The 23,529-nt window shown below is 48.0% G+C and overlaps 3 protein-coding genes across 3 annotated transcripts; 2 read left to right on the top strand and 1 right to left on the bottom strand.

Moving 5' to 3' along the window:
• Positions 1 to 377: 377 nt before the first annotated feature.
• Positions 378 to 2,703, top strand: LOC310962013 (gap junction Cx32.2 protein-like). The gene is made up of 2 exons (XM_083934350.1): positions 378 to 430; positions 1,595 to 2,703. Exon 2 carries the CDS (start codon positions 1,603 to 1,605, stop codon positions 2,359 to 2,361), a length of 759 nt encoding a protein of 252 aa, XP_083790476.1. The 5' UTR covers positions 378 to 430; positions 1,595 to 1,602; the 3' UTR covers positions 2,362 to 2,703.
• Positions 2,704 to 4,347: 1,644 nt separating this feature from the next.
• On the bottom strand, positions 4,348 to 14,938 carry mcm9 (minichromosome maintenance 9 homologous recombination repair factor; the record flags this gene model as incomplete). Its single annotated transcript, XM_083933962.1, has 15 exons — positions 14,856 to 14,938; positions 13,931 to 14,114; positions 13,458 to 13,620; positions 12,235 to 12,341; positions 11,769 to 11,975; positions 11,585 to 11,666; positions 11,290 to 11,490; positions 11,076 to 11,201; positions 10,224 to 10,343; positions 9,932 to 10,106; positions 9,159 to 9,361; positions 8,213 to 8,416; positions 6,933 to 7,015; positions 6,626 to 6,762; positions 4,348 to 5,497 (listed from the first exon to the last, which is right to left on the bottom strand). Exons 2-15 carry the CDS (start codon positions 14,093 to 14,095, stop codon positions 4,348 to 4,350), a joined length of 3,123 nt encoding a protein of 1,040 aa, XP_083790088.1. The 5' UTR covers positions 14,096 to 14,114; positions 14,856 to 14,938.
• Positions 14,939 to 15,750: 812 nt separating this feature from the next.
• Positions 15,751 to 23,295, top strand: ephx1 (epoxide hydrolase 1, microsomal (xenobiotic)). The gene is made up of 9 exons (XM_083933478.1): positions 15,751 to 15,849; positions 18,721 to 18,912; positions 18,987 to 19,167; positions 19,500 to 19,718; positions 20,156 to 20,285; positions 20,432 to 20,646; positions 20,743 to 20,851; positions 20,950 to 21,072; positions 21,165 to 23,295. Exons 2-9 carry the CDS (start codon positions 18,730 to 18,732, stop codon positions 21,370 to 21,372), a joined length of 1,368 nt encoding a protein of 455 aa, XP_083789604.1. The 5' UTR covers positions 15,751 to 15,849; positions 18,721 to 18,729; the 3' UTR covers positions 21,373 to 23,295.
• Positions 23,296 to 23,529: the final 234 nt, after the last annotated feature.

Below are 23,529 nucleotides of genomic sequence, written 5' to 3'. Positions count from 1 at the left end.
CTCCATGTTTGGACACAGTTTCACACCAGACACTGAAATCAGCCACTTTTAAAGTCCTGAGAACTGCTGGCGTCTTAAACTAAACCAGGCTTCAGCTCGGGTCTGAAGGAACCCTGAAGCAGAACCTTCTGGTCTTTTTAGGCCGTGGAGCCGCGTTGACCTCAGCGCGCTGATGGAGGGTACGTGACCTTCGGAGGAGGGAGGGAGGGTTGTTCCCTGAACAGCTGTGTGTTGCTGTTGTGGTCAGTGTCACGTCTCCATGCAACATCTCCACACGTCAGGGACGCGGTCACGTCAGGGAGGGAGGGCGTGGACCGTGACTCCAGGGGAAGGGAGCGTGTTGCAACGTCAGCCTGAATTATAAGAAGAAGAAGAAGAAGAAGGGAAGTGAGAGAAGCCCGGCACCAGAGGAGCGACTGAACCAGCGGAGGTAGGAACAGATTTATGGAATATTAATAAATGAAGTCATTAAAGTGTGAGACTCGTGATGGAGACGTCTGAGAGCAACGACGCTAAATATCAGATATTATGAACACAGCTGCAGAAAAGGTTTAAATCTTTATCATTTGTTTGAATCGTGTCGTTCTGTTTGAGTCGTTCCATCGTCTCATGAACTCTCTCACTCGTTCATCTTCAGGTCAAAGCAGGGCTGTCAAACACGCGGCCCGTGGGCCTGAACCGGCCCCTCAGAGGGTCCAATCCGGCCGCAGGGCGACTTCACAAAGTGTCAAAAAAAAACATGAACATGAACTTTTTAATCAAAGTAGCTGCTGTTTCACGTTTGTCCACTGGGGGTCTCACACGACGCCGTCGGGTCCACGCTCGTCTCTGAGGACGCACGACGCCAAACCACCGCGCCTCTGATCCGAACTGAGCGGGTCTCAGGCCCAACCCTCACCGCCACCTTCTGTCGGCTAACATCGGCCACGTAACGGTGCTTCGACTCGGTTTTAGCTTAGTTTAGCTTCGTTTTGGTTTTGACTCGGTTTTGTCGACTTCCGGTCCGTCAGTTTTTGGTCCGGCGTTCTTTCAGTGTTCCTGATCTTTTTTGCATAGAAACAGAAAAGCTGCGTCGTCGCAGCACAAACACTGATAAACGTGTCGTCTTTTTACGGAGGCGCCACAGTGAGAGTTTAGTTTCAGTGTGAATTAAGAAGTTTTAATTTGGGATAAAAAAAACATACGAGCCGAGCCGTAAACGACCCAAATGAAGCTTTCACTGTTACACTGAGCGAGTGTCGACTCACACTGAGACCGGCTGCTCCGGTTTCACTTCTAGGAAGTTGTGAAAGAAACTGATTAATAAGCACATTAAACATGAAACTCTTAATAAAGCTGAAAACTCGGGCGTGCGTCTCCAGGAACCCACAGAGTCTCTGTCCAGAGTTCACTCAACTCAACGCCATGTCACAGATTTATAACATTTAGGATTATGAATATATATATATGCATCTATTTTTAGTCATTTTGCATCTTTTTGTGCTGGTTTTGCATCTGTGTGGGCGGGGCTTGCTCGGCTCACGCTGACCTGCCTCAGGGACGCTGCTCTGTGGTCGCCGTGCTCCTGACGCTCCGTCTTCTCTCTCTCTCTCAGGCTTCATCATGGGCGAGTGGTCTTTCCTGTCGGACTTGCTGGACAAGGTGCAGTCCCACTCCACCATCGTGGGGAAGGTGTGGATGAGCGTCCTGTTCCTCTTCAGGATCTTCATCCTCGCCGCCGGCGTGGATAAGATCTGGGGAGACGAACACGCGAACATGAACTGCAACACCAAAAGCCCCGGCTGCAAGAACGCCTGCTACGACCGCTCCTTCCCCATGTCCCACACGCGCTTCTGGGTCCTGCAGATCCTCTTCGTCTCCACCCCCACGCTCATGTACTTGGGCCACGTGCTGCTGGTGATTCGCAAAGAGAACAAGCTGAGGAGACGCCTGGAGCAGAAGCTGGGTAAGAACGGGGCGGTTAAAGCTCCCAAGTACTCCGACGAGCACGGCAGAGTGCAGCTGAAGGGCAGGCTACTGGCCAGCTACATGCTGCAGCTGCTGTTCAAGGTCCTGCTGGAGACGGCGTTCGTGGTGGGCCAGTATTTCCTCTACGGCTTCGTATTCATGCCCCATAAGATCACGTACCCCCACTACCCGTGTCAGAGCCCGGTGGAGTGCTTCATCAGTCGCCCCACAGAGAAAAGCGTCTTCATCGTCTTCATGATGTCCATGTCCGTCCTCTCCGTGCTCCTCAACATCACCGAGATGTTCCACCTGATGCTCTCAAAGGTGAAGGAGAGGAAACGCAGGAGCAGCGGCTCAGAGACGTTCAGCCCCGACAAACCCAACCACGCCTCAGAGGGAGCCGCTCTGTGCTGACGGGCCGTCGACAGGGAGATTCAGACCTACGTAACACCCTTTCAAAATAAGAGTTCCAGGGTCCAAACCAAACAGAACCAAGGTCCGAACATGTGAAGGATCAGGATCAGCTCTTTGCTCAGTTTGACTCTTTTTCATCAATAAAGAGGTCAAAGGTCAAAAACTCAGCTCTGGTCAAACTACAGGAACACGAGGCTCGAACAGTGACAGTGACATGTTTCCTGATCAAGACTGAACGTGTGTGAAACTCTTCAACGTCCAATGAAAATTCAAAACTCAACGTCTGTTTGGATATCGGCCTTTTGTCTTTTTGTAAAACTGAAATTAAAAATCTTAATAAACCATCTGCTGTTACCTTTGAGTTATATGTGTGTGTGTGTGTCTCTGTGTGTGTGTGTGTGTGTGTCTCTGTGTGTGTGTGAGTGTGTCTCTGTGTGTGTGTGTGTGTTTGTGTGTGTGTCTCTGTGTGTCTGTGTGTGTGTGTGTGTGTCTCTGTGTGTGTGTCTCTGTGTGTGTGTGTGAGTGTGTGTCTCTGTGTGTGTGTGTGTCTGTGTGTGTCTGTGTGTGAGTGTGTCTCTGTGTATGTGTGTGTGTGTGTGTGTGTGTGTGTCTGTGTGTCTGTGATGAACCGTCTTTAAACGCTCGCTGGATTTTGCAGATGTTTGTAAAGTTTTTGTTTGTCGTTTCTGAAAAAGACGTTTTAAACATTTGAATCTGATCTTAAACTTTCTAAGAAATTATAAAAGCGTTATTTAAAGTGGAATTACTTGAAAAAAGCACTTTCCTCAAAAAAAACCTTGCACTGAAATGTATAAAGCTGCAAATCCCTAAAAATGCACTGGAAATATGAACCTGAAGCGTTTGAACTTCAGTCAGAGCAATGAAACAACACTAACAGACATTAACTCATAACAAAGGTAAAAGAATATGATCCTTAGATGATGAACCACGGCTTTAGAGCGCAACACAATAAATGTAGAGTTGTTGATTGTTATGAGAAAAGTTTGATCTTTTCACTGTTTAACCATCAAACATCCGAAGATTCTGGAAGATTTCACCGATTAAAAGTAACTGAACTTTAATTCTATCATCTGTTTTTAACCCTGACTCCTTTTTTATTGTATTTTCAAGAAGATCTCATTCATGTGAAGATGAATTTTATTATTTTATCTTATCTTCATAATGTGGCACATATGTATATACACAGGAATATAAATGTGCCGTTTATATCCCTGTGTTGTGTTCACTTGTGGTTTCTTTGCTCTGGGCTGAGTTTCATGTGTGAAAGCTGCTCTAAGAATAAAGCTTATTGTTATTAATATTATTAATATTATAACGCGGTTCATTCATCTTTTCCACATTTAAATTAAAGCACTTTCTGAGCATTTTCAGGTGCATTTCCGGTCGTTTCCAGCTCCTCACTGCTGTGGTTACCTCCATACTTACATCCAGAACAATCCTCAGTGTTCAGTAAAGTTATTATTGCACATTAAATGAGACGCAACTGTCCTTTAAACAACAACAACAACAACAACATGATGTTTGGAGACGTTCCACAGGACGATGAATGAGAGGAAACCAACTCCACATAAACATAATCATCTGTTCTGTTCGTCTGTTCATCGTCAAAAGTCATTTTTGATGCAGAAAGAGTCAGAAAATGCTGATTTTACTCTTTTAAATCTGGAAATCTTCTTCTTTTCTGTGCTGCAGACCTTTAGTTCGTTCACTTAAACACTTCAAACGTGTCCAGGTTTGATTCCTGCCGCTGTGACAGCACACATGCCGTCCCATAAACTCACCTTCAAACCCTGAAAACACCAAACTGAAGTGGTTTTAAAGGTTTCCAGCTCCGTTTGAAGCCGTGTGACGACGATGATCTGCAGCTGAGCTTCAGCCTTTCAGGTCAAAGAGGAAGCAGAAAAACCCATTTTCACTGCGACGACAGCAGGAAACAGACGTTGATGTGTCGTCCCTCTGCGTGATTCACCGCTGCGCTCTCTTTGACACCTCCTGGTCCCAGTCCGTGTCCAGAACCTCGGTACTGACGTCATCACAGCCGAACAGAGACGGAGCCTTGGACCCGAGCTCAAAGCACTTCCTCTTCTTCACGTTGGCGGGGAGTTGATCGGGACTCGGCGTCTGGACTCCGTCCCCGCGGTGCGACCCTGCCCCAGGTCGGCGCTCCTGCCCCGGCGTGAGCTCCGTGCCCACGGTGACTCCACTCAGGATCGTTCTCACTGATGCTCTCGAGCGTTCAGCCGCGTCACTTTGAGGCGGATCCTCGTCCTCTTTGCTCCGAGCCGCGGCCGTGGGCTCGGCCGTGACGCTGAAGGAGAACCTGGAGAGTTTAGCCAGGGTGGAGGACGCCACGATGGACTCGCCGTGGTGACGCGGCGCTGTGGTAGAGCGGTCTGCGTCTCCTCTGGTTCTCTGCTCTGGACGCTGATCGTCTGCACCTTCACCCTCCTTCTCCAGCTCTGCGGACGGGAGCTCGGCGCTGGCGTTGACGCCGTGGACTAAAGCTTTCCTCTTCCTCGGCTGGAACGTAAACCCGCACAGCTTTGCGTGCAGTTCTTTCGCCGTCTCAGCTTCTGTCCCAGTCTCCTCTTCCTCCGCAGATCGACGCTCTTTGCCGGAGGACGGGTTTGTCTGCGCGAGGCTGCAGCTGTGCGACTCTGGAGCTGCGTCTGAAACATCAGCCACGTCTTTCCCTGACGCCGCCGTCTCTCCGTCCTCGTCACGCCGCTGATGATGATGATGACTCAGCTCCTTCCTTCTTCTTCTGTCCCTCAGACTCTTGGAGACTTTCTGGATCACACGGCCCGATGACTCCGGGGGGTTTTCATCTCCCCGTCGCTCAGACTGTGTTCTGAGACTTTTTCTGTTTTCTTCTTGTGAAGCAGACGTGTTTGTTCCAGCAGCTGAAACGTCCTCCTGACTTTGACAGTCTGAAGGTTTTCTGTTCTGGTTCTCTTGAGCCGCGGCCGCGGCGTCTGCAGACAGCGACGGAGCGATGGAGTGGAACCAGTCCAACCCAGTCTCCAGCGTCACAGCGCCCTGGTTCCTGCTGACGTCAGGGCTGCGTGAGTCTCTGAGCGAGTGTTGGTCAGACTGGGAGCTGATCCTCTTCAGTCTGAGGAACAAAGAATTATACCTTTGATTTATGCTCCTAGAGGACACTTTAACACACGTTTATGCTCCTAGAGGACACATTAACACACGGTTATGCTCCTAGAGGACACTTTAACACACGTTTATGCTCCTAGAGGACACTTTAACACACGTTTATGCTCCTAGAGGACACTTTAGCACACGTTTATGCTCCTAGAGGACACTTTAACACACGTTTATGCTCCTAGAGGACACTTTAGCACACGTTTATGCTCCTAGAGGACACTTTAGCACACGTTTATGCTCCTAGAGGACACTTTAACACACATTTATGCTCCTAGAGGACACTTTAGCACACTTTTAGGCTCCTAGAGGACACTTTAACACACGTTTATGCTCCTAGAGGACACATTAACACACGGTTATGCTCCTAGAGGACACTTTAGCACACGTTTATGCTCCTAGAGGACACTTTAACACACGTTTATGTTCCTAGAGGACACTTTAGCACACGTTTATGCTCCTAGAGGACACTTTAGCACACGTTTATGCTCCTAGAGGACACTTTAACACATGTTTATGCTCCTAGAGGACACTTTAACACACGTTTATGCTCCTAGAGGACACTTTAGCACACGTTTATGCTCCTAGACGACACTTTAACACACGTTTATGCTCCAAGAGGACACATTAACACACGTTTATGCTCCTAGAGGACACTTTAACACACGTTTATGCTCCTAGAGGACACTTTAGCACATGTTTATGCTCCTTGAGGACACGTTTATGCTCCTAGAGGACACTTTAGCACACGTTTATGCTCCTAGAGGACACTTTAGCACACGTTTAGGCTCCTAGAGGACACTTTAACACACGTTTATGCTCCTAGAGGACACATTAACACACGGTTATGCTCCTAGAGGACACTTTAACACACGTTTATGCTCCTAGAGGACACTTTAACACACATTTATGCTCCTAGAGGACACATTAACACACGTTTATGCTCCTAGAGGACACATTAACACACGTTTATGCTCCTAGAGGACACTTTAACACACGTTTATGCTCCTAGAGGACACTTTAACACACGTTTAGTCTCCTAGAGGACACATCTTTGTGATGTCTTGACTGAGTAAATGTTCCTCACCTGTCCATCTCTTTGTGAAGCAGCAGCGGCAGGTTCAGTCCTTCCAGCAGCGTCTGACACTGAAGTTGATACTGTTGACCGGGGTCATCGGGGAAGGACGTGAGTAACGTGTTCACGTTTCCCAGCAGGGCGCCACCCTAAAAGAGGAGGCCACCATTCATTTCACAGGACTTTGCATTTACATCTAAAAGACTCAGAGTTGGAAATGACTCAAATGACATTCCAGACTTTTCCAGACTGCGTAGGAGCCCCGTATATTTTACAGCACAGCTCCTCGTCTTTGTCAACTGTAAAACCTCCTCCTCACCTGCATGGAGCACTCCATGACAGAGACGGCCATGACGGCGTCCTCTACGGTCACCGTCTCCCTGTACATGAGCCGGGCGTGGGCTGGAAGGTGACAAGGACAGTTCTGAGTGAGTGCTACGGTTTATTCTGTATCGGCCTATATCTGTGTTTTTATCTGTATCGGTCTATATCTGTGTTTTTATCTGTATCGGTCTATATCTGTGTTTTTATCTGTATCGGTCTATATCTGTGTTTTTAGGTGCATCTGTATCGGTCTATATCTGTGTTTTTATCTGTATCGGTCTATATCTGTGTTTTTAGGTGCGTCTGTATCGGTCTATATCTGTGTTTTTAGGTGCATCTGTATCGGTCTATATCTGTGTTTTTATCTGTATCGGTCTATATCTGTGTTTTTAGGTGCATCTGTATCGGTCTATATCTGTGTTTTTATCTGTATCGGTCTATATCTGTGTTTTTATCTGTATCGGTCTATATCTGTGTTTTTATCTGTATCGGTCTATATCTGTGTTTTAGGTGCATCTGTATCGGTCTATATCTGTGTTTTTAGGTGCATCTGTATCGGTCTATATCTGTGTTTTTATCTGTATCGGTCTATATCTGTGTTTTTATCTGTATCGGTCTATATCTGTGTTTTTAGGTGCATCTGTATCGGTCTATATCTGTGTTTTTATCTGTATCGGTCTATATCTGTGTTTTTAGGTGCGTCTGTATCGGTCTATATCTGTGTTTTTAGGTGCATCTGTATCGGTCTATATCTGTGTTTTTATCTGTATCGGTCTATATCTGTGTTTTTAGGTGCATCTGTATCGGTCTATATCTGTGTTTTTATCTGTATCGGTCTATATCTGTGTTTTTATCTGTATCGGTCTATATCTGTGTTTTTATCTGTATCGGTCTATATCTGTGTTTTTATCTGTATCGGTCTATATCTGTGTTTTTATCTGTATCGGTCTATATCTGTGTTTTTAGGTGCATCTGTATCGGTCTATATCTGTGTTTTTAGGTGCATCTGTATCGGTCTATATCTGTGTTTTTAGGTGCATCTGTATCGGCCTATATCTGTGTTTTTAGGTGCATCTGTATCGGTCTATATCTGTGTTTTTATCTGTATCGGTCTATATCTGTGTTTTTATCTGTATCGGTCTATATCTGTGTTTTTAGGTGCATCTGTATCGGTCTATATCTGTGTTTTTATCTGTATCGGTCTATATCTGTGTTCTTATCTGTATCGGTCTATATCTGTGTTCTTATCTGTATCGGTCTATATCTGTCCCTCACCTTCAGCCAGGCGGCTCAGACTCTCCAGCATGCGGATGGTGGTGCGGGCGGCGTTGCGGCTGCCGCTGCGTCTCTGCAGCTGGTAGTACCATGACAGGATGCTGTTGGCGTCCTCAGACACCTGCGGCTGCAGCCGTCTGATCACACTGAAGTACGCCTTGAGCTTCTCCATGGACCACAGACTGGGACTCTCTGCAGGCAGCCCTGAGGACGGGACGACCACGGGTTCATCAGGAAGGGAATCAGTGAATTCATCTCATACGGACGATGTTAAATCACAACACAGGCGTTTACATCGTGCTCTCACTAAGAGTCCATCTCCTCCTGGGAGGATTTAAATATATTTAAATAAAGGGATTAAACACATAAAAGGTCATTTTTAAAACATAAAAGGTTCATCCCAGCGTACGTAACTGTGATAGATCATCAACACCACAGGGCTCCAGACGGACTCTTTTCACTAAGACAGAGATTAAAATGCAGAAACGACGACGTGCCGTTTCAAACTCAGCGTCTCTTTTTTATTAGAAGGTGGAACAGAAGCGACGGCACCATGTTAAAAATATACCACACATTCAGAGTGAAGCTGGATTCAAACCCAAAAGAGACGCTGTGAGCTGAAAACAATTAAAAGTGTGTTTTTTAACACCAGAAGGAAACGAAAGCCATTTACACTTCTATTCTGTAGCTGTTTGTGAAACATTTCAAGCATTTTATCCAAAGTTCAAGCACTTTTCAGGGATTTCCAGCAGCTGAATGAACCCTGTGACCTGTTGTTTGTCTCTTCTGTCGCTCTGTTGCTGTTTAGACTCTTACTGATGTGCGGAGACATCTGGCCGCACTCTCTCACATTTAGGTCACAAACCAACCATTTGGACACAGTCTGGAGCCCCGTATCACCCTCTTTTTCTTACATCAGTGGTTTTGCTTAAAGAAAATCCTCTACCTCTGTCCTCCAGGATAAAAGAGGAGATGATGCGGTCCCACTCAGCGTTCCTGGTGTCCAGCAGAACCAGAACCAGGTCGAACCGACTCAGCAAAGGGCTGGCCAGGGCCACGTTCACGGACAGAGGCTCGTTGGGGTCGTACTGGCCTTTAGGGTTGGTCGCTGCCAGGATGGTGGTGCGAGTGTTCAGCTTACACACCATGCTGTCCGGAGAGGAGGGGGGACAGAAACAGAGTAAACGTGATGACTCACAACAAGAATCCTTGGTAGATTTTATAGATTCATCATGAAAACGCAAAAAACGGAGCGACCGCAGGTGGATCCTGTTTCAAAGCGTCTGAAATCAAACTCTCAGAGCTGCTGATGGTGGCGCCAAACATTTGTTCGCGGTAGAAAAGCCGTGTCTTTCCAAACTAGCTCGCTCACTAACATTAGCACCGTGGTCCTTATCGCTGCAGGACCCCGTTCAGACCGGGCTCCCTGAGCGTGTGCGTGTGTGTGTGTGCGTGTGTGTGTGTGTGCGTGTGTGTATGTGTGTGTGTGCGTGTGTATGCGTGTGTGTGTGTGTATGTGTGCGTGTGTGTGTGTGTGTATGCGTGTGTGTGTGTGTGTATGCGTGTGTGTGTGAGCGTGTGTGTGTGTGTGTATGCGTGTGTATGCGTGTGTATGTGTGTGTATGCGTGTGTGTGCGTGCGTGTGTATGCGTGTGTATGTGTGTGTATGCGTGTGTGCGTGTGTGTGTGCGTGTGTATGCGTGTGTGTGCTTGTCCTACCCAGCTTTGGCCACACTTATCGACTGCTGCTCCATAGCTTCATGGATGCTGATGCGGTCGTGTTCCTTGATGCTGTTGAATTCATCGATGCAGCACAAACCGCCGTCTGACAGGACCAGCGCTCCGGCCTCCAGGTGCCAGTCACCGCCATCTTTCACCGCTGCCACCGTCAGTCCTTCAACAACAGTTCGTCCGGTTACACAGACGCTGAGATATACACGCATGTGTAGTTATAAGCTCTGAGGCAACACGCTCCTTTAACCCAGACGGGCAGACGGAGAACACCACCTACCTGCACTTGTTGATCCAATTCCAGCTGTGAGGACGGAGCGAGGCATGATCTTAGCGGCGTACTTCAGGAACTGAGACTTCCCTGTGCCGGGGTCCCCGACCATCAGCATGTGGCACTCACCTGGAGGACAGGAGGAAGGATTACAGAGAACCAGGGTTTCCCAAAACAGCACACCTGAAAACAGTTCTTTTGATAAGTTTTGTTAATGTTAAAGTCGCAGTGGGTAACATTAGCTTGATCATATTCACTGAAGCGGGCGGCACGGTGGAGTGGTGGTCAGCACTGTCGCTTCACAGCAAGAGGGTTCCTGGTTTGAATCCCAGAACAACAGAAATAATCCGGTTCATCCTGTTGTGCAAACGCCACAGAGCAGGAATCTGGTGCACGTGCACTGACGAGCACTGGATGGGAGGGAGGGAGAAGCTCGGTGGGAGAGGGGGAGGGGCGTGAGCGTCAACTCCATCTGCCAGATTTGCATGCTTTAAGGTGTGTTGTACCTTCAGGTGTGCTGTGACCCTGGTGCTCAGCCCGGGGCTCAGTGGTGATTAAATACCTGAGAATCCTCTGAACCTGTGCTGCCTGCACCGCGACATTACACACAGGGTTCAGTCACATTTTCTAACATCAAATTAAAGCACGTTTAAGCTTTTGCAGCAGCTCACAGCTGAGCTCAATTACATCTTTCTATGAACACACATTCATGTTGAAAATGATTATTTCACTTTTTCAATCATGTTAAAAGAGATTGATGCTATAAACAAGTAAAATTGTGTTTTGTAATAACAGAAGGATAAGAAATAAAAGAATTCTTCCAGTTCCTTAATATAAACACATAAGAAACTAGAGACATACCCCTGATCTTGGTTCCAGAAGAATCTACTCTCTGCACCCCTCCAGCCAACACCATAGCCACCGCCAGTTTGACCACGTACATGCCAAACACCTGCGGGCACAGGCTCAGCAGGATCTGGTTCCTTCCTACAGAGAGAGCGAGGGGAACGTTCAGAAGCATCAACTCAAGCATAAGAACAGCAGAGTGTTTGTGTTCGGAGGCTCTCACACACACCGGCTACGGGATCATGTTGGTAGCTCTCCCAGAACTCTTCAAACTCTCTCTGAACGTCCTTCATGAGCAGAGCGGCCGCCGCCTGCTGGTTGTTCACTTCCATGTTGTTGGCTTTGAGGACCAGCTCCACATCACAGCGAGCGCCGTCAGCAAAGGGCTTCCAGCGCTGACACATCACGCCGTACACCGTCACGTCGTCTCCTAGGAGAGCTGCAGCGTGAGCAGGGCCCTGCACCCTGCCATCAGGCCTAGATCTGTGTTTTTGGGAGGTATCTTTGCTATTTGCAGTTCTTACCAGATTTACAAGTGTCAACGAGGTCGTCCTCCAGAACAACCACCATGGAGCGAGGAATACTGCCCACGGCGAGCCTCTGCACCTGTGGTGGGGGGGGGGGGGGTTGTGTGTTACATGGAGCAAAAGGACCCACAGACGCTCCGCAGATGAACTTTTGAAACAGGAAAACAACAACAACACGTACCTGCTCTTGAATCTTGATCTCCTGGAAGTCCCTGCAGGCGGCCGGCTCCGACCCTCCGGACAGACAGCTGAACTTATATGAATTACAGCCGTCCGGGTTCGGACACGCCGCCGGGGGGACGAAGGTGTAGAACTGGTCAAAATCCGCCCGCACCGTGAAGACGTGACGGCACTTAGCGCACATGTAATCCCGCTCGTACTCCAGGACCTGAGAGAGGTGGAGAAGGACCCTCAAAGGTGTGCAGCCACTGGGCTCAGGCGTGTCACACATTGACGCCTGTGATTTACTCAGCATAGTGCAGTCGTGTGAGTGTTTCCTGTCTTTTAATCTGAAAACCTTTTCAAACTCTTCGTCCGTCATGTGATCGTGATTAAATGCAAACGTTGTGCCATGTAACAAGGAGTTTACTCCACTTTCAAACCGGCAGCTGCTGCTAAATGATGAGGAGGAGGTGAAAGGCTGTTACCTTGGCAGCACTGGTGCGTATGACCGTACCAGTGACGGACAGGAAGTGTCCTACGTCTCTGGACCTGGGAATGGTGTCCCTGGTCAGCTCCGGACACACGGGCAGACCTGGGCACAGGAACCAGAGTCAGTCACCACACACGTCACAGACACAGATTCAGTTGAGCCCAGAAATGGACTTCACAAAGGAATCTTTAGGCTCCCATCTTCAGTCTTTAGAGTAGCTGCAGAGGAAAACGTCAGTCAGCCAGACTATGAGAGCGTTGTTGTCCGTGTAGCTGCTGCTTTTCTGCGTGTGTGTGTGTGTGTGTGGATTTAGTTCCTTTCAAAGGAAACAGAGAGCAAAAGGGCGTCTCACACACAGTATCTGTCTCCACACGCGGGTAACTTTTGTGATTGGCGGGTGAAACTGTCATCTACCTGCACACGCGACCATGTAGAGACAGAATTTACACTCAGATAAAAACATGAGGCTGTTTAGTTTGTTTACTGAAAGGACAGCGCTGTTCTAGAGGAAAGGATCCTCAGGGCGCCCTCCCAGCGTGCCTCCGTCCCGTGCCCCGTGCTTTAGGGTCCTTGTCCCCCCCTCCAGGCCCGTTTGTACTCACACTACCTGGGCCTCGGAGAATGCTTCTTGCTGCCTATACGTCATCACGCCGTAACACGTCACACGCATTGATGACGTCATGGCGATGCGTGGCTTTGTTTCCAGATCTTTCCGTAGACCTCTGAGTTTTTGTGCGTCTTGTCGACTGTTTTTGAATCTTTTCATCGACCAAATCTGCAGTAAACACTCCACCTCCGCATCACACCAACGTGAACCTTTCACCGCCATTGTTTGAAATGTCCGCGCATGGTCCCTCCTTCTTTTTTCTACGTCCCAACAGGCGCACAGGAAATGACCTCAGAACCGCCGTAGGCCTCGTGCTCGTACACGTGCGCACGCTCGTGCTCGTACACGTGCAAACGTGCTTTACTAAAGCCCACCTCTCCCAAACGGGCCGTGGACGGCAAGCGTGCCGCTCCTAGACGTGGTACGGTTGCACTCACACTGGTCAAAGGAACCAGACTTTAGCCGTGACACATGCTGGGGCACGGGACGGAGGAACAGTGGGAGGGCGCCCTTAAATGACTCCTGTTGGATTTGAAAACACAATCATATAAAATTAACCTGACATTCAAGGGGGTGGGGGTGACAGTCAGAGATCCAAAATGGCGTCTCACCTGTGATGCGAGCATGAAGCGTGTGTCTCATTGTCTCTGGTGGTCTTTGTCCTGCAGGCTGCTGGGGAGAGGCCGTCTGCGTTAACTCCAGCGCCGCTCTGTGTAATACTTTATCAAACAAAGCCAGGACGTCGTTCGGATAGGCGTTGAAATAGTCTCCGACCTGCGGCACAGCAGAGACGCCGAGGGTTAGACACAAACACACACTTCTCTGTGTGAACTGGAGAAACCATGACAACTGTCAGGAGTTTAGTGTCGTTATTATCTTTGAACTTGTTATTGTCCAAATTAAAAAGTGCTGATACGGATGTCACCGCGCAGCACGCCACTCAGTATTAAGATCAGCACGACACAACGCCGCTACATCCACGTGGACTGTCTGAAGCAGCGAAGAAGAACCTAACAGGGGTGTGTGTGTGTGTGTGTATGTGTATGTGTATGTGTGTGTGTGTGTGTGTGTGTGTTGACATTACCTCCATGTTGGCTTCAAACAGAGTCATGGCATTAACGAGCACAGGGCGATGGGTCTCTTCATCGGAGTCTGCGGTCAGACGGAGAATGTCCCCGTGATGATGCTCCGACAGGTAGGATTCAAACACACGGCCAATCAGGGCCTCCTGGTCCGGGCTCATCGTCATGGTGACGGGATGTGAACCGCTGGAAGAATAGAAAAGAACAAGGTTTGACATTTATTAAGCCCCAGAACAAACAAATGAATAAATATACCAACGTGTGCTAAAGTGTCCTCTAGGAGCCTAAACGTGTGCTAAAGTGTCCTAGGAGCATAAACGTGTGTTAAAGTGTCCTCTAGGAGCATAAACATGTGTTAAAGTGTCCTCTAGGAGCATAAACGTGTGTTAAAGTGTCCTCTAGGAGCATAAACGTGTGTTAAAGTGTCCTCTAGGAGCATAAACGTGTGCTAAAGTGTCCTCTAGGAGCATAAACGTGTGCTAAAGTGTCCTCGCATAAACGTGTGCTAAAGTGTCCTCTAGGAGCATAAACGTGTGTTAAAGTGTCCTCTAGGAGCATAAACGTGTGTTAAAGTGTCCTCTAGGAGCATAAACGTGTGTTAAAGTGTCCTCTAGGAGCATAAACGTGTGTTAAAGTGTCCTCTAGGAGCATAAACGTGTGTTAAAGTGTCCTCTAGGAACATAAACGTGTGTTAAAGTGTCCTCTAGGAGCATAAACAGAAGACGTGTTAACCTCATAATGTATCCTGAGAGTCACTTGTTAACACGGTCACCAGTTAACCCGTTACACCAGTGTTAAAGGAGGTTAGTAACGGAAGAATGGACGTGTTTAACCGTCTCTAAAGTTAGTTAAAAGCTCGTCACTGTTAAACACCTTCAGCTCCATGTTTGCCACACTGCTCTGACAGAAACAGAAGGACGGACGTACCGTGGTTAGGACTGACAGACACTTTCAGCTCCGCATTCACCGAAACCATGGTGTTCCTCTCTGTGACGTCAACAAGAGGCTGCAGAGCGCGGGAAACTTCTTCTTCTTCTTCGATTTTTAATACGGCGGTTGGCAAAGTGCGCTTTACTGGTCTGGAGTCTGCTTCTTCTTCTACGTTTATTATTAGGGCGGTTTGCTCCAGTGCACATTACCGCCACCTTCTGAAGTGGAGTGTGAATCATAACGACATTAATCTACTGGATGAAATTCAATAAAGAAAGAAAATTACTCTACAGACACTTTATATGGAATTCCATTGCTAGGCAACAGGCTAGGTGGCACAGAAAATGGCACATTTAACACACGTTTATGCTCCTAGAGGACACTTTAACACATGTTTATGCTCCTAGAGGACACTTTAACACATGTTTATGCTCCTAGAGGACACTTTAGCACACGTTTATGCTCCTAGAGGACACTTTAACACACGTTTATGCTCCTAGAGGACACTTTAACACATGTTTATGCTCCTAGAGGACACTTTAACACATGTTTATGCTCCTAGAGGACACTTTAGCACACGTTTATGCTCCTAGAGGACACTTTAACACACGTTTATGCTCCTAGAGGACACTTTAACACACGTTTATGCTCCTAGAGGACACTTTAGCACACGTTTATGCTCCTAGAGGACACTTTAACACACGTTTATGCTCCTAGAGGATGATGGGACAAACAATTATTATTATTTTTAATAAAGATTCTACATATACAACCTTTAATGTAATTCTCTTCTCAGTAGCCTCAGAATACTACATGTCCCATCATGCACCTCTGGTATTCCAACACAGGACATTGACCCTTCATACGCGCAGAATAACAAGCGCAGTGTGATCGAGTCTGAGTCTGAGACTGAAGGACCAGAGGAGGACTCGAACTCGCGACTGAGCGGGACCAGGACCAGAGGAGGCTGTTTTGTTCAGAGCAGCTGCAGGTAAAGAGACTTCTGCTCACTTTCACTCACTGTTTCATCACTTTTGACTCGAGTGGAACCAGTTTCTTTCACTTTGAACAACAAACACACGAACAAATCACTAGCAACCACAGAGTAACAGTAACTATAATAATATCTGTAGTAATGTGAATATGACTCATATGTTATAACAGTTAATGCAGCAGAACAGTAGGAACAAGCACAGCTGAGGTGATGATGATAATAATTATGGAGGTAAATATGATCAGTGATGAGTAATAACAGCTGTGATACAGTGAGATATACAGTCTTACGGATGTTTTATGGCTACAAATGTCATAATTTATAAACTAGTGATAGTTTATATGAGTAACGCAGTCATGCAGGACCACGGCAGCAGGCACCACCACCATCAGCAGCAGGCACCACCACCATCAGCAGCAGGCACCACCACCATCAGCAGCAGGCACCCCCACCATCAGCAGCAGGCACCCCCACCATCAGCAGCAGGCATCACCACCACCATCAGCAGAGACCTGAGAGAAGACAGAAGTGAATGAGTGACGTGCAGTGATGAGACATGAATGATACAAACAGAGAGGATCAGGAGCAGGTTCATCCCCCGCAGACTAGAACTACAGCAGCAGAATTAAGTTAGCAGGCATATATATATATGTGTGTGTGTATATATATATATATATATATATGTATATATATATATATATATATATGTGTGTGTATATAAATCTATATACCTTTGCAGAGTCATATCAGTGAACAGTCACCAGAGGAAAGGTCTATCTTCAGTCTCAGAGATCCCATATTGCTCCGGCCATGATGCATTAAAGTCAGTCCAGACCCGTCCTCTAATGAACGGCCGTGGGAGCTCAGGATCAAAGTCTAAACAAGTGTTTCAACACAACAGCAGTGTGCAGTGTGTAGTGTGTATCGTGGAGTGTGTAGTGTGTGCAGTGTGTAGTGTGTAGTGTGTGTAGTGTGTAGTGTGTAGTGTGCAGTATGTAGTGTGCAGTGTGTGTAGTAGTGTGTGTAGTGTGTAGTCTGCAGTGTGCAGTAGTGGTGGTTGAATGAGAAAAGCTTTGTCATGCAGGTTGTGTTGTGCTAATCCGGTCAGCTGGCCTCAGCCACAGTAACACCTTTGTTTTCTCCAAACTCATGACTGATGAAAGCTTTGTGCCCCCGACTGATGGGGGGGGGGGGCAAAATGTGTCCTCTAGGAGCATAAACGTGTGTTAAAGTGTCCTCTAGGAGCATAAACGTGTGCTAAAGTGTCCTCTAGGAGCATAAACGTGTGTTAAAGTGTCCTCTAGGAGCATAAACGTGTGCTAAAGTGTCCTCTAGGAGCATAAACGTGAGTTAAAGTGTCCTCTAGGAGCATAAACGTGTGCTAAAGTGTCCTCTAGGAGCATAAACGTGTGTTAAAGTGTCCTCTAGGAGCATAAACGTGTGTTAATGTGTCCTCTAGGAGCATAAACGTGTGTTAAAGTGTCCTCTAGGAGCATAAACGTGTGCTAAAGTGTCCTCTAGGAGCATAAACTTGTGCTAAAGTGTCCTCTAGGAGCATAAACGTGTGCTAAAGTGTCCTCTAGGAGCATAAACGTGTGTTAAAGTGTCCTCTAGGATCATAAACGTGTGTTAAAGTGTCCTCTAGGAGCATAAACGTGTGTTAAAGTGTCCTCTAGGAGCATAAACGTGTGTTAAAGTGTCCTCTAGGAGCATAAACGTGTGCTAAAGTGTCCCCTAGGAGCATAAACGTGTGTTAAAGTGTCCTCTAGGAACATAAACGTGTGTTAAAGTGTCCTCTAGGAGAATAAACTTGTGCTAAAGTGTCCTCTAGGAGCATTAACGTGTGTTAAAGTGTCCTCTAGGAGCATAAACGTGTGCTAAAGTGTCCTCTAGGAGCATACACGTGTGCTAAAGTGTCCTCTAGAGCATAAACGTGTGTTAAAGTGTCCTCTAGGAGCATAAACGTGGGCTAAAGTGTCCTCTAGGAGCATAAACGTGTGTTAAAGTGTCCTCTAGGAGCATAAACGTGTGTTAAAGTGTCCTCTAGGAGTCTAAACGTGTGCTAAAGTGTCCTCTAGGAGCATAAACGTGTGTTAAAGTGTCCTCTAGGAGCATAAACGTGTGTTAAAGTGTCCTCTAGGAGCATAAACGTGTGTTAAAGTGTCCTCTAGGAGCATAAACGTGTGTTAAAGTGTCCTCTAGGAGCATAAACGTGTGCTAAAGTGTCCCCTAGGAGCATAAACGTGTGTTAAAGTGTCCTCTAGGAACATAAACGTGTGTTAAAGTGTCCTCTAGGAGAATAAACTTGTGCTAAAGTGTCCTCTAGGAGCATTAACGTGTGTTAAAGTGTCCTCTAGGAGCATAAACGTGTGCTAAAGTGTCCTCTAGGAGCATACACGTGTGCTAAAGTGTCCTCTAGAGCATAAACGTGTGTTAAAGTGTCCTCTAGGAGCATAAACGTGGGCTAAAGTGTCCTCTAGGAGCATAAACGTGTGTTAAAGTGTCCTCTAGGAGCATAAACGTGTGTTAAAGTGTCCTCTAGGAGCATAAACGTGTGTTAAAGTGTCCTCTAGGAGTCTAAACGTGTGCTAAAGTGTCCTCTAGGAGCATAAACGTGTGTTAAAGTGTCCTCTAGGAGCATAAACGTGTGTTAAAGTGTCCTCTAGGAGCATAAACGTGTGCTAAAGTGTCCTCTAGGAGCATAAACGTGTGTTAAAGTGTCCTCTAGGAGTCTAAACGTGTGCTAAAGTGTCCTCTAGGAGCATAAACGTGTGTTAAAGTGTCCTCTAGGAGCATAAACGTGTGTTAAAGTGTCCTCTAGGAGCATAAACATGCTCTTGTTGTCTCACTCTCCCCGTCCGTCCACAGACGCTGAACATGTTGACGGAGGTGCTGGTTGCTCTGGTGATCGGGGGACTGATCCTGTTCCTGGTCCAGAGGAGCCGGACCCAGGTTCTAAAGACCGAAGACGGCTGGTGGGGTGCCGGCGCCCCCCCAGACGATGGGGAGGACGTCACCATCCGTCCCTTTAAAATCACCACCAGTGATGAGCAGCTGCAGGTTCGAGTCCCTCTGAGTGTTTCAGAAACCGTCCCTCTGTAGCGTCCACTCATGTGCCCCCCCCCCTCTGTCAGGACCTGTACGGGAGGATCGACCAGACTCGCCCGGTTCCGTCCCTGGAGGACAGCGGCTTCACCTACGGCTTCAACTCCCACTGCCTGCAGCAGGTGGTCTCCTACTGGAGGAACGACTTCGACTGGAGGAGACAAGTGGACAAACTCAACCAGTACCCCCACTTCAAGACCAGCATCGAGGGTGAGGCTGCACCCCCAGACACACACACACACACACATACACACACACACACACACGCACACACGCACACACACACACACACACACACACAGACACACCCACGTGCACACGCACACAAACACACACACACACACACACACACACACACACACACACACACACACACACACACACACACGGATGACCACGTTCAGCACCACACACCTCGCTAACACGCTTATCCAGCCTCGTAGTTCAGCTCACTGGTAAACAAACACAACAGTAGCACTAGAACCAGGGCTGCAACCCCCTGGACCCGGTTCTGACCCACTGAGCCTCGTCTTCCCCTCCAGGCATCGACATCCATTACCTGCACGTGAAGCCCAAGAAGGTTCCGGAGGGATCTGCTGCCGTTCCTCTGATCATGGTTCACGGCTGGCCCGGCTCCTTCTACGAGTTCTACGGGCTGATCCCTCTGCTCACAGAACCGTCCGACCCGCAGGACCTGGTGTTCGAGGTGGTGTGTCCCTCCATACCAGGGTACGGGTTTTCTGAAGCATCACACAAGAAAGGTGAGTCGCAGATACGGGGACGCGTTCACTCTGGGTCCGCCCGATGTTCCCAGGTCGCATCAGCCTCTGCCTGCGCTGGTTCATTCAGCATTTTGGTACTGTGAGAGGTCAGAGGTCAGGGTCAAGGTCAGAGGTTACAATCAGGGTCAGGGGGTAGTGTCAGGGTTAGAGGTCAGAGGTCAGGGAGTACTGTCAGGGTCCGAGGTCAGGGTCAGAGGTTACTGTCAGGTTCAGGGGGTACTGTCAGGGTCAGAGGTTACTGTCAGGTTCAGGGGGTACTGTCAGGGTCAGAGGTCAGAGGTTACTGTCAGGTTCAGGGGTTAGTGTCGGGGTTAATTTTTCTGCTCATTTCTGTCATAAACAGTCAAACTGTGTGTGTGTGTGTGTGTGTGTGTGTGTGTGTGTGTGCGCGTGTGTGCGCGTGTGCATGTGTACAGGTTTCGACTCCGTCTGCGCAGCACGCATCTTCCACAAACTGATGAAGCGTCTGGGCTTCCAGCAGTTCTACGCTCACGGGGGAGACTGGGGCTGGCTCGTCACCACCAACATGGCTCAGCTGGAGCCAAAGTGAGTCACACGCACGCACAGAGACACACGCACACACACGCACACACACACACACACACACACACAGACACACACGCACACACACACACACACACACGCGCGGTTGTAAATGCTTATCTCCCTCCCTGTGTTGTGTTACGTCCCAGGACAGTGCGCGGCTTGCACGTGAACTTCGCCCCGCCCTCTAAGCCGGGGCTGTGCGTGGCGTTGTCCGTCGTGCTCGGCCGTCGCTTCCCTCGGCTCTTCGGCTTCACTGACGCGGATGTTCAGCGTCTCTACCCCTGCACGGACAAACTGGTGGTGGAGACCATCAAAGAGTCCGGCTACATGCACATCCAGGCCACCAAGCCCGACACCGTGGGTAAGGATGCACGCTCCCAGCACGGGAGGGGTTAAGAACTGCTGTTATTATCATTTTAAGTGTTTTTAAATCAACAAATATTATATTTACCCGCAGGTCGAGGGCTGAATGACTCCCCGGTGGGTCTGGCCGCCTACATCCTGGAGAAGTTCTCCACGTGGACGAACCGCGACTTCAGGAACCTGGAGGACGGAGGACTCACCAGGTGAACACAGCAGATGGAAGGGACTCTGTATCCTCCAGCAGGAAGATATTATATCAAACATAGACGTGTGTGTGTGTGTGTGTGTGTGTGTGTTGCAGAAAGTTCTCTCTGGATGACCTTCTGACCAACGTGATGATCTACTGGACGTCCGGCTGCATCGTGTCCTCCATGAGGTTCTACAAGGAGAACTTCAGCCGAGGCCTGGACTCGCCTCACTCCAGGTGGGTGTCTCCAGTGAGATGTGCTAGCTTCATGCATTAGCATCACTTAGCATCTGTAACGCTAAATGCTAACACATCGTGGTCTTTCACAGGATCCCCGTGTACGTCCCCACCGGCTTCGCCTGCTTCCCCAACGAGCTGATGCACACTCCCAAACTCTGGGTCCAGCAGAAGTACCGTAAACTCACGACCTACACGCCCATGGCCCGGGGCGGCCATTTTGCTGCCATGGAGGAGCCCCAGCTGATGGCCGAGGACATCCAGAACTTCACCAAGACGGTGCAGAAGAAGCACAAATAGCTGGACTGAAGTAAAAGTAGTGAATGGAGGGACTGATGGAGGCACAGTGGTGAGCAGGAGGTGCATTAGGCTGATGGTCGTAGCGTAAAGTCCTGAGGACGCTTCTTTGTGATTGATGCTTAAAACTAGAACATGTTTGAAACTTGAGCTTTGAAAGAAGTGAAACAGAAGATGAAGGTGAACTGACAACAGTGAGATCAGCTGTGTCGTACAGGGAGCAAAGACGTGGCAGGAGGTTTCAAACCCACGGTCTGTGGTCTGGAGCTGCTGCACTTTGTGTCCTGAACGTTCACTTTAGACTCTTAGAGTGAAATTACAGCGTGAGGTCATCCAGGGTCTTTTTCAGGGTCATCAGGACAGTTTTGTTTTGCGTATGAGCTTCTACGGAGACAAGCTCTAACAGCCGGACGTGGCTAACAGTGGTTAGCTCGGGGCAGCACGGTGAAGGCATTCAAAGGTCTTTTTTAACCACTAATGCTGCTGAAAATAACAGCAAACCTCTGCAGCAGCATGAGAAGAGTCCCTACACACACAACAAAGCAGCAATGGGCTCCTTCCACTGTAATGGACTTTACTATGAGAGGAGCTGGTACAGGGGCCAGTAGGTAAGTCTTTAACACACTCTGCTTTGTTTTGTGTAGTAAAAATGACGCAGAATGATTAAAATGGATAGAAAATTCGTAAAAAGTGATACAAAATGAGTAAAATTGGACTTAAGATGAATAAATATGAATCCAAATGACTAAAAATAAATGCGTATTCACTAACTACGCTGTTGGTGTTTTGTTTTCTGGTTAAAAATGAGACGACGTCCAAAGAGATTTCAGGTTTCAGAGGCTGAAAACAACTTTTTCTGATGACAACTAAAAACAAAATGACTTCATGAATGAATTCATATGATTTTATAGAAACAAAATTCATATTAAATCAGTTAATGGATCCAAATGTGACCAAAGAACGTGTGAATGTGACTTTAGTTAATGCTGCAGAAACATTTCCAGACTTTTCCACATCAACCCAAAGTCAATCCCAAAGGAAGGAGCCCATTGGTGCTTTGTTGTGTGTGTGTGTGTGTGTGTGTGTGTGTGTGTGTGTGTGTGTGTGTGTGTGTGTGTGTGTGTGTGTGTGTGTGTGTGGACTCATCTCATGCTGCTGCAGAGGTTTGCTGTTATTTTCAGCAGCATTAGTGGTTAAAAAAGACCTTTGAATGCCTTCACCGTGCTGCCCCGAGCTAACCACTGTTAGCCACGTCCGGCTGTTAGCATCTCTCCTGATTTCTACCTTAATAAAAACTGTCTCCGTGGTTACGGATGTTTAAAGTTCAGACAAAGACCCTGGAGGAGGATCTCACTTTAGTCAGTTTACATTTCTTTTCCATAATAGAAACTTTTCACAGCTTTTATTATTGATTCAGTGCTTTTCATAGATATAAAAAGCTGCACCTGCAGAGCTGCACCCGTGTGTGTTGGTGAGGTGGAGGAGCAGCTGTGGCTCCTGGTGTCAGTCAGGACCCAGAGGAGCAGCGTGCAGCGCTGACGGACGCTCCCCTCCCTCCGCCCGCTGTGGAAGCGTTGGCTCAGCAGCTGCACAGAGGAGGTCAGGGGGCACGTGTTGTGGTCGTGTCGACAGCACGGACGCGCTGCCAGACATTCCTCCAGCTGATAACAGGAAACATGAAGCCCATCATCGCCCTACACCTCTGAGTTATCTGTGGTTTCACTGTTGCTCCCTCTCAGACTCACTTTAGTGGTTTAGAAGCTGAATCTTTAAAGTATTTCACAGGTGTTTGATTCAGTGTCTCTGCTTTAACTTTACTCCTGCTGTCACTGACTGAACCAGAGTCAGTGGTGACTTTACTGATTAAAGCTACGAACGTTAACGACATGTTGTGTAACGTGAGAGCAAAGACAGAAATAAAGAGTTCAATCATTATGTGGAGCCTGAAGAACCTCTCTAATGCTGTCGGACACTTGGTTACCTGCAGCGCTGCAGAGATGAGAGTTATTTTTGATTATCGCATCAAATAAACTCAGAGACAAGTTTATAAAACGTCTGGTTCAGTGAGATACACACAAACCCCGCTCACGCTCATTGATCCGTAGGCCTCGTGCTCGTACACGTGCAAACGTGCTTTACTAAAGCCCACCTCTCCCAAAC

The sequence above is a fragment of the Echiichthys vipera genome (genome assembly GCF_963691815.1).
Source record: "Echiichthys vipera genome assembly, chromosome: 19".
NCBI lineage: Eukaryota > Metazoa > Chordata > Actinopteri > Perciformes > Trachinidae > Echiichthys > Echiichthys vipera.
This window is presented reverse-complemented; position numbering and strand designations above follow the sequence as displayed.

Bases quoted from the DNA above. Each gene is read 5' to 3' on its own strand.
- LOC310962013 (XM_083934350.1), top strand. From the start codon at position 1,603: ATGGGCGAGTGGTCTTTCCTGTCGGACTTGCTGGACAAGGTGCAGTCC.
- ephx1 (XM_083933478.1), top strand. From the start codon at position 18,730: ATGTTGACGGAGGTGCTGGTTGCTCTGGTGATCGGGGGACTGATCCTG. The intron at 19,719-20,155 runs GTGAGTCGCAGA...GCATGTGTACAG, and splicing joins TGAAGCATCACACAAGAAAG to GTTTCGACTCCGTCTGCGCA. The intron at 20,286-20,431 runs GTGAGTCACACG...GTTACGTCCCAG, and splicing joins ATGGCTCAGCTGGAGCCAAA to GACAGTGCGCGGCTTGCACG.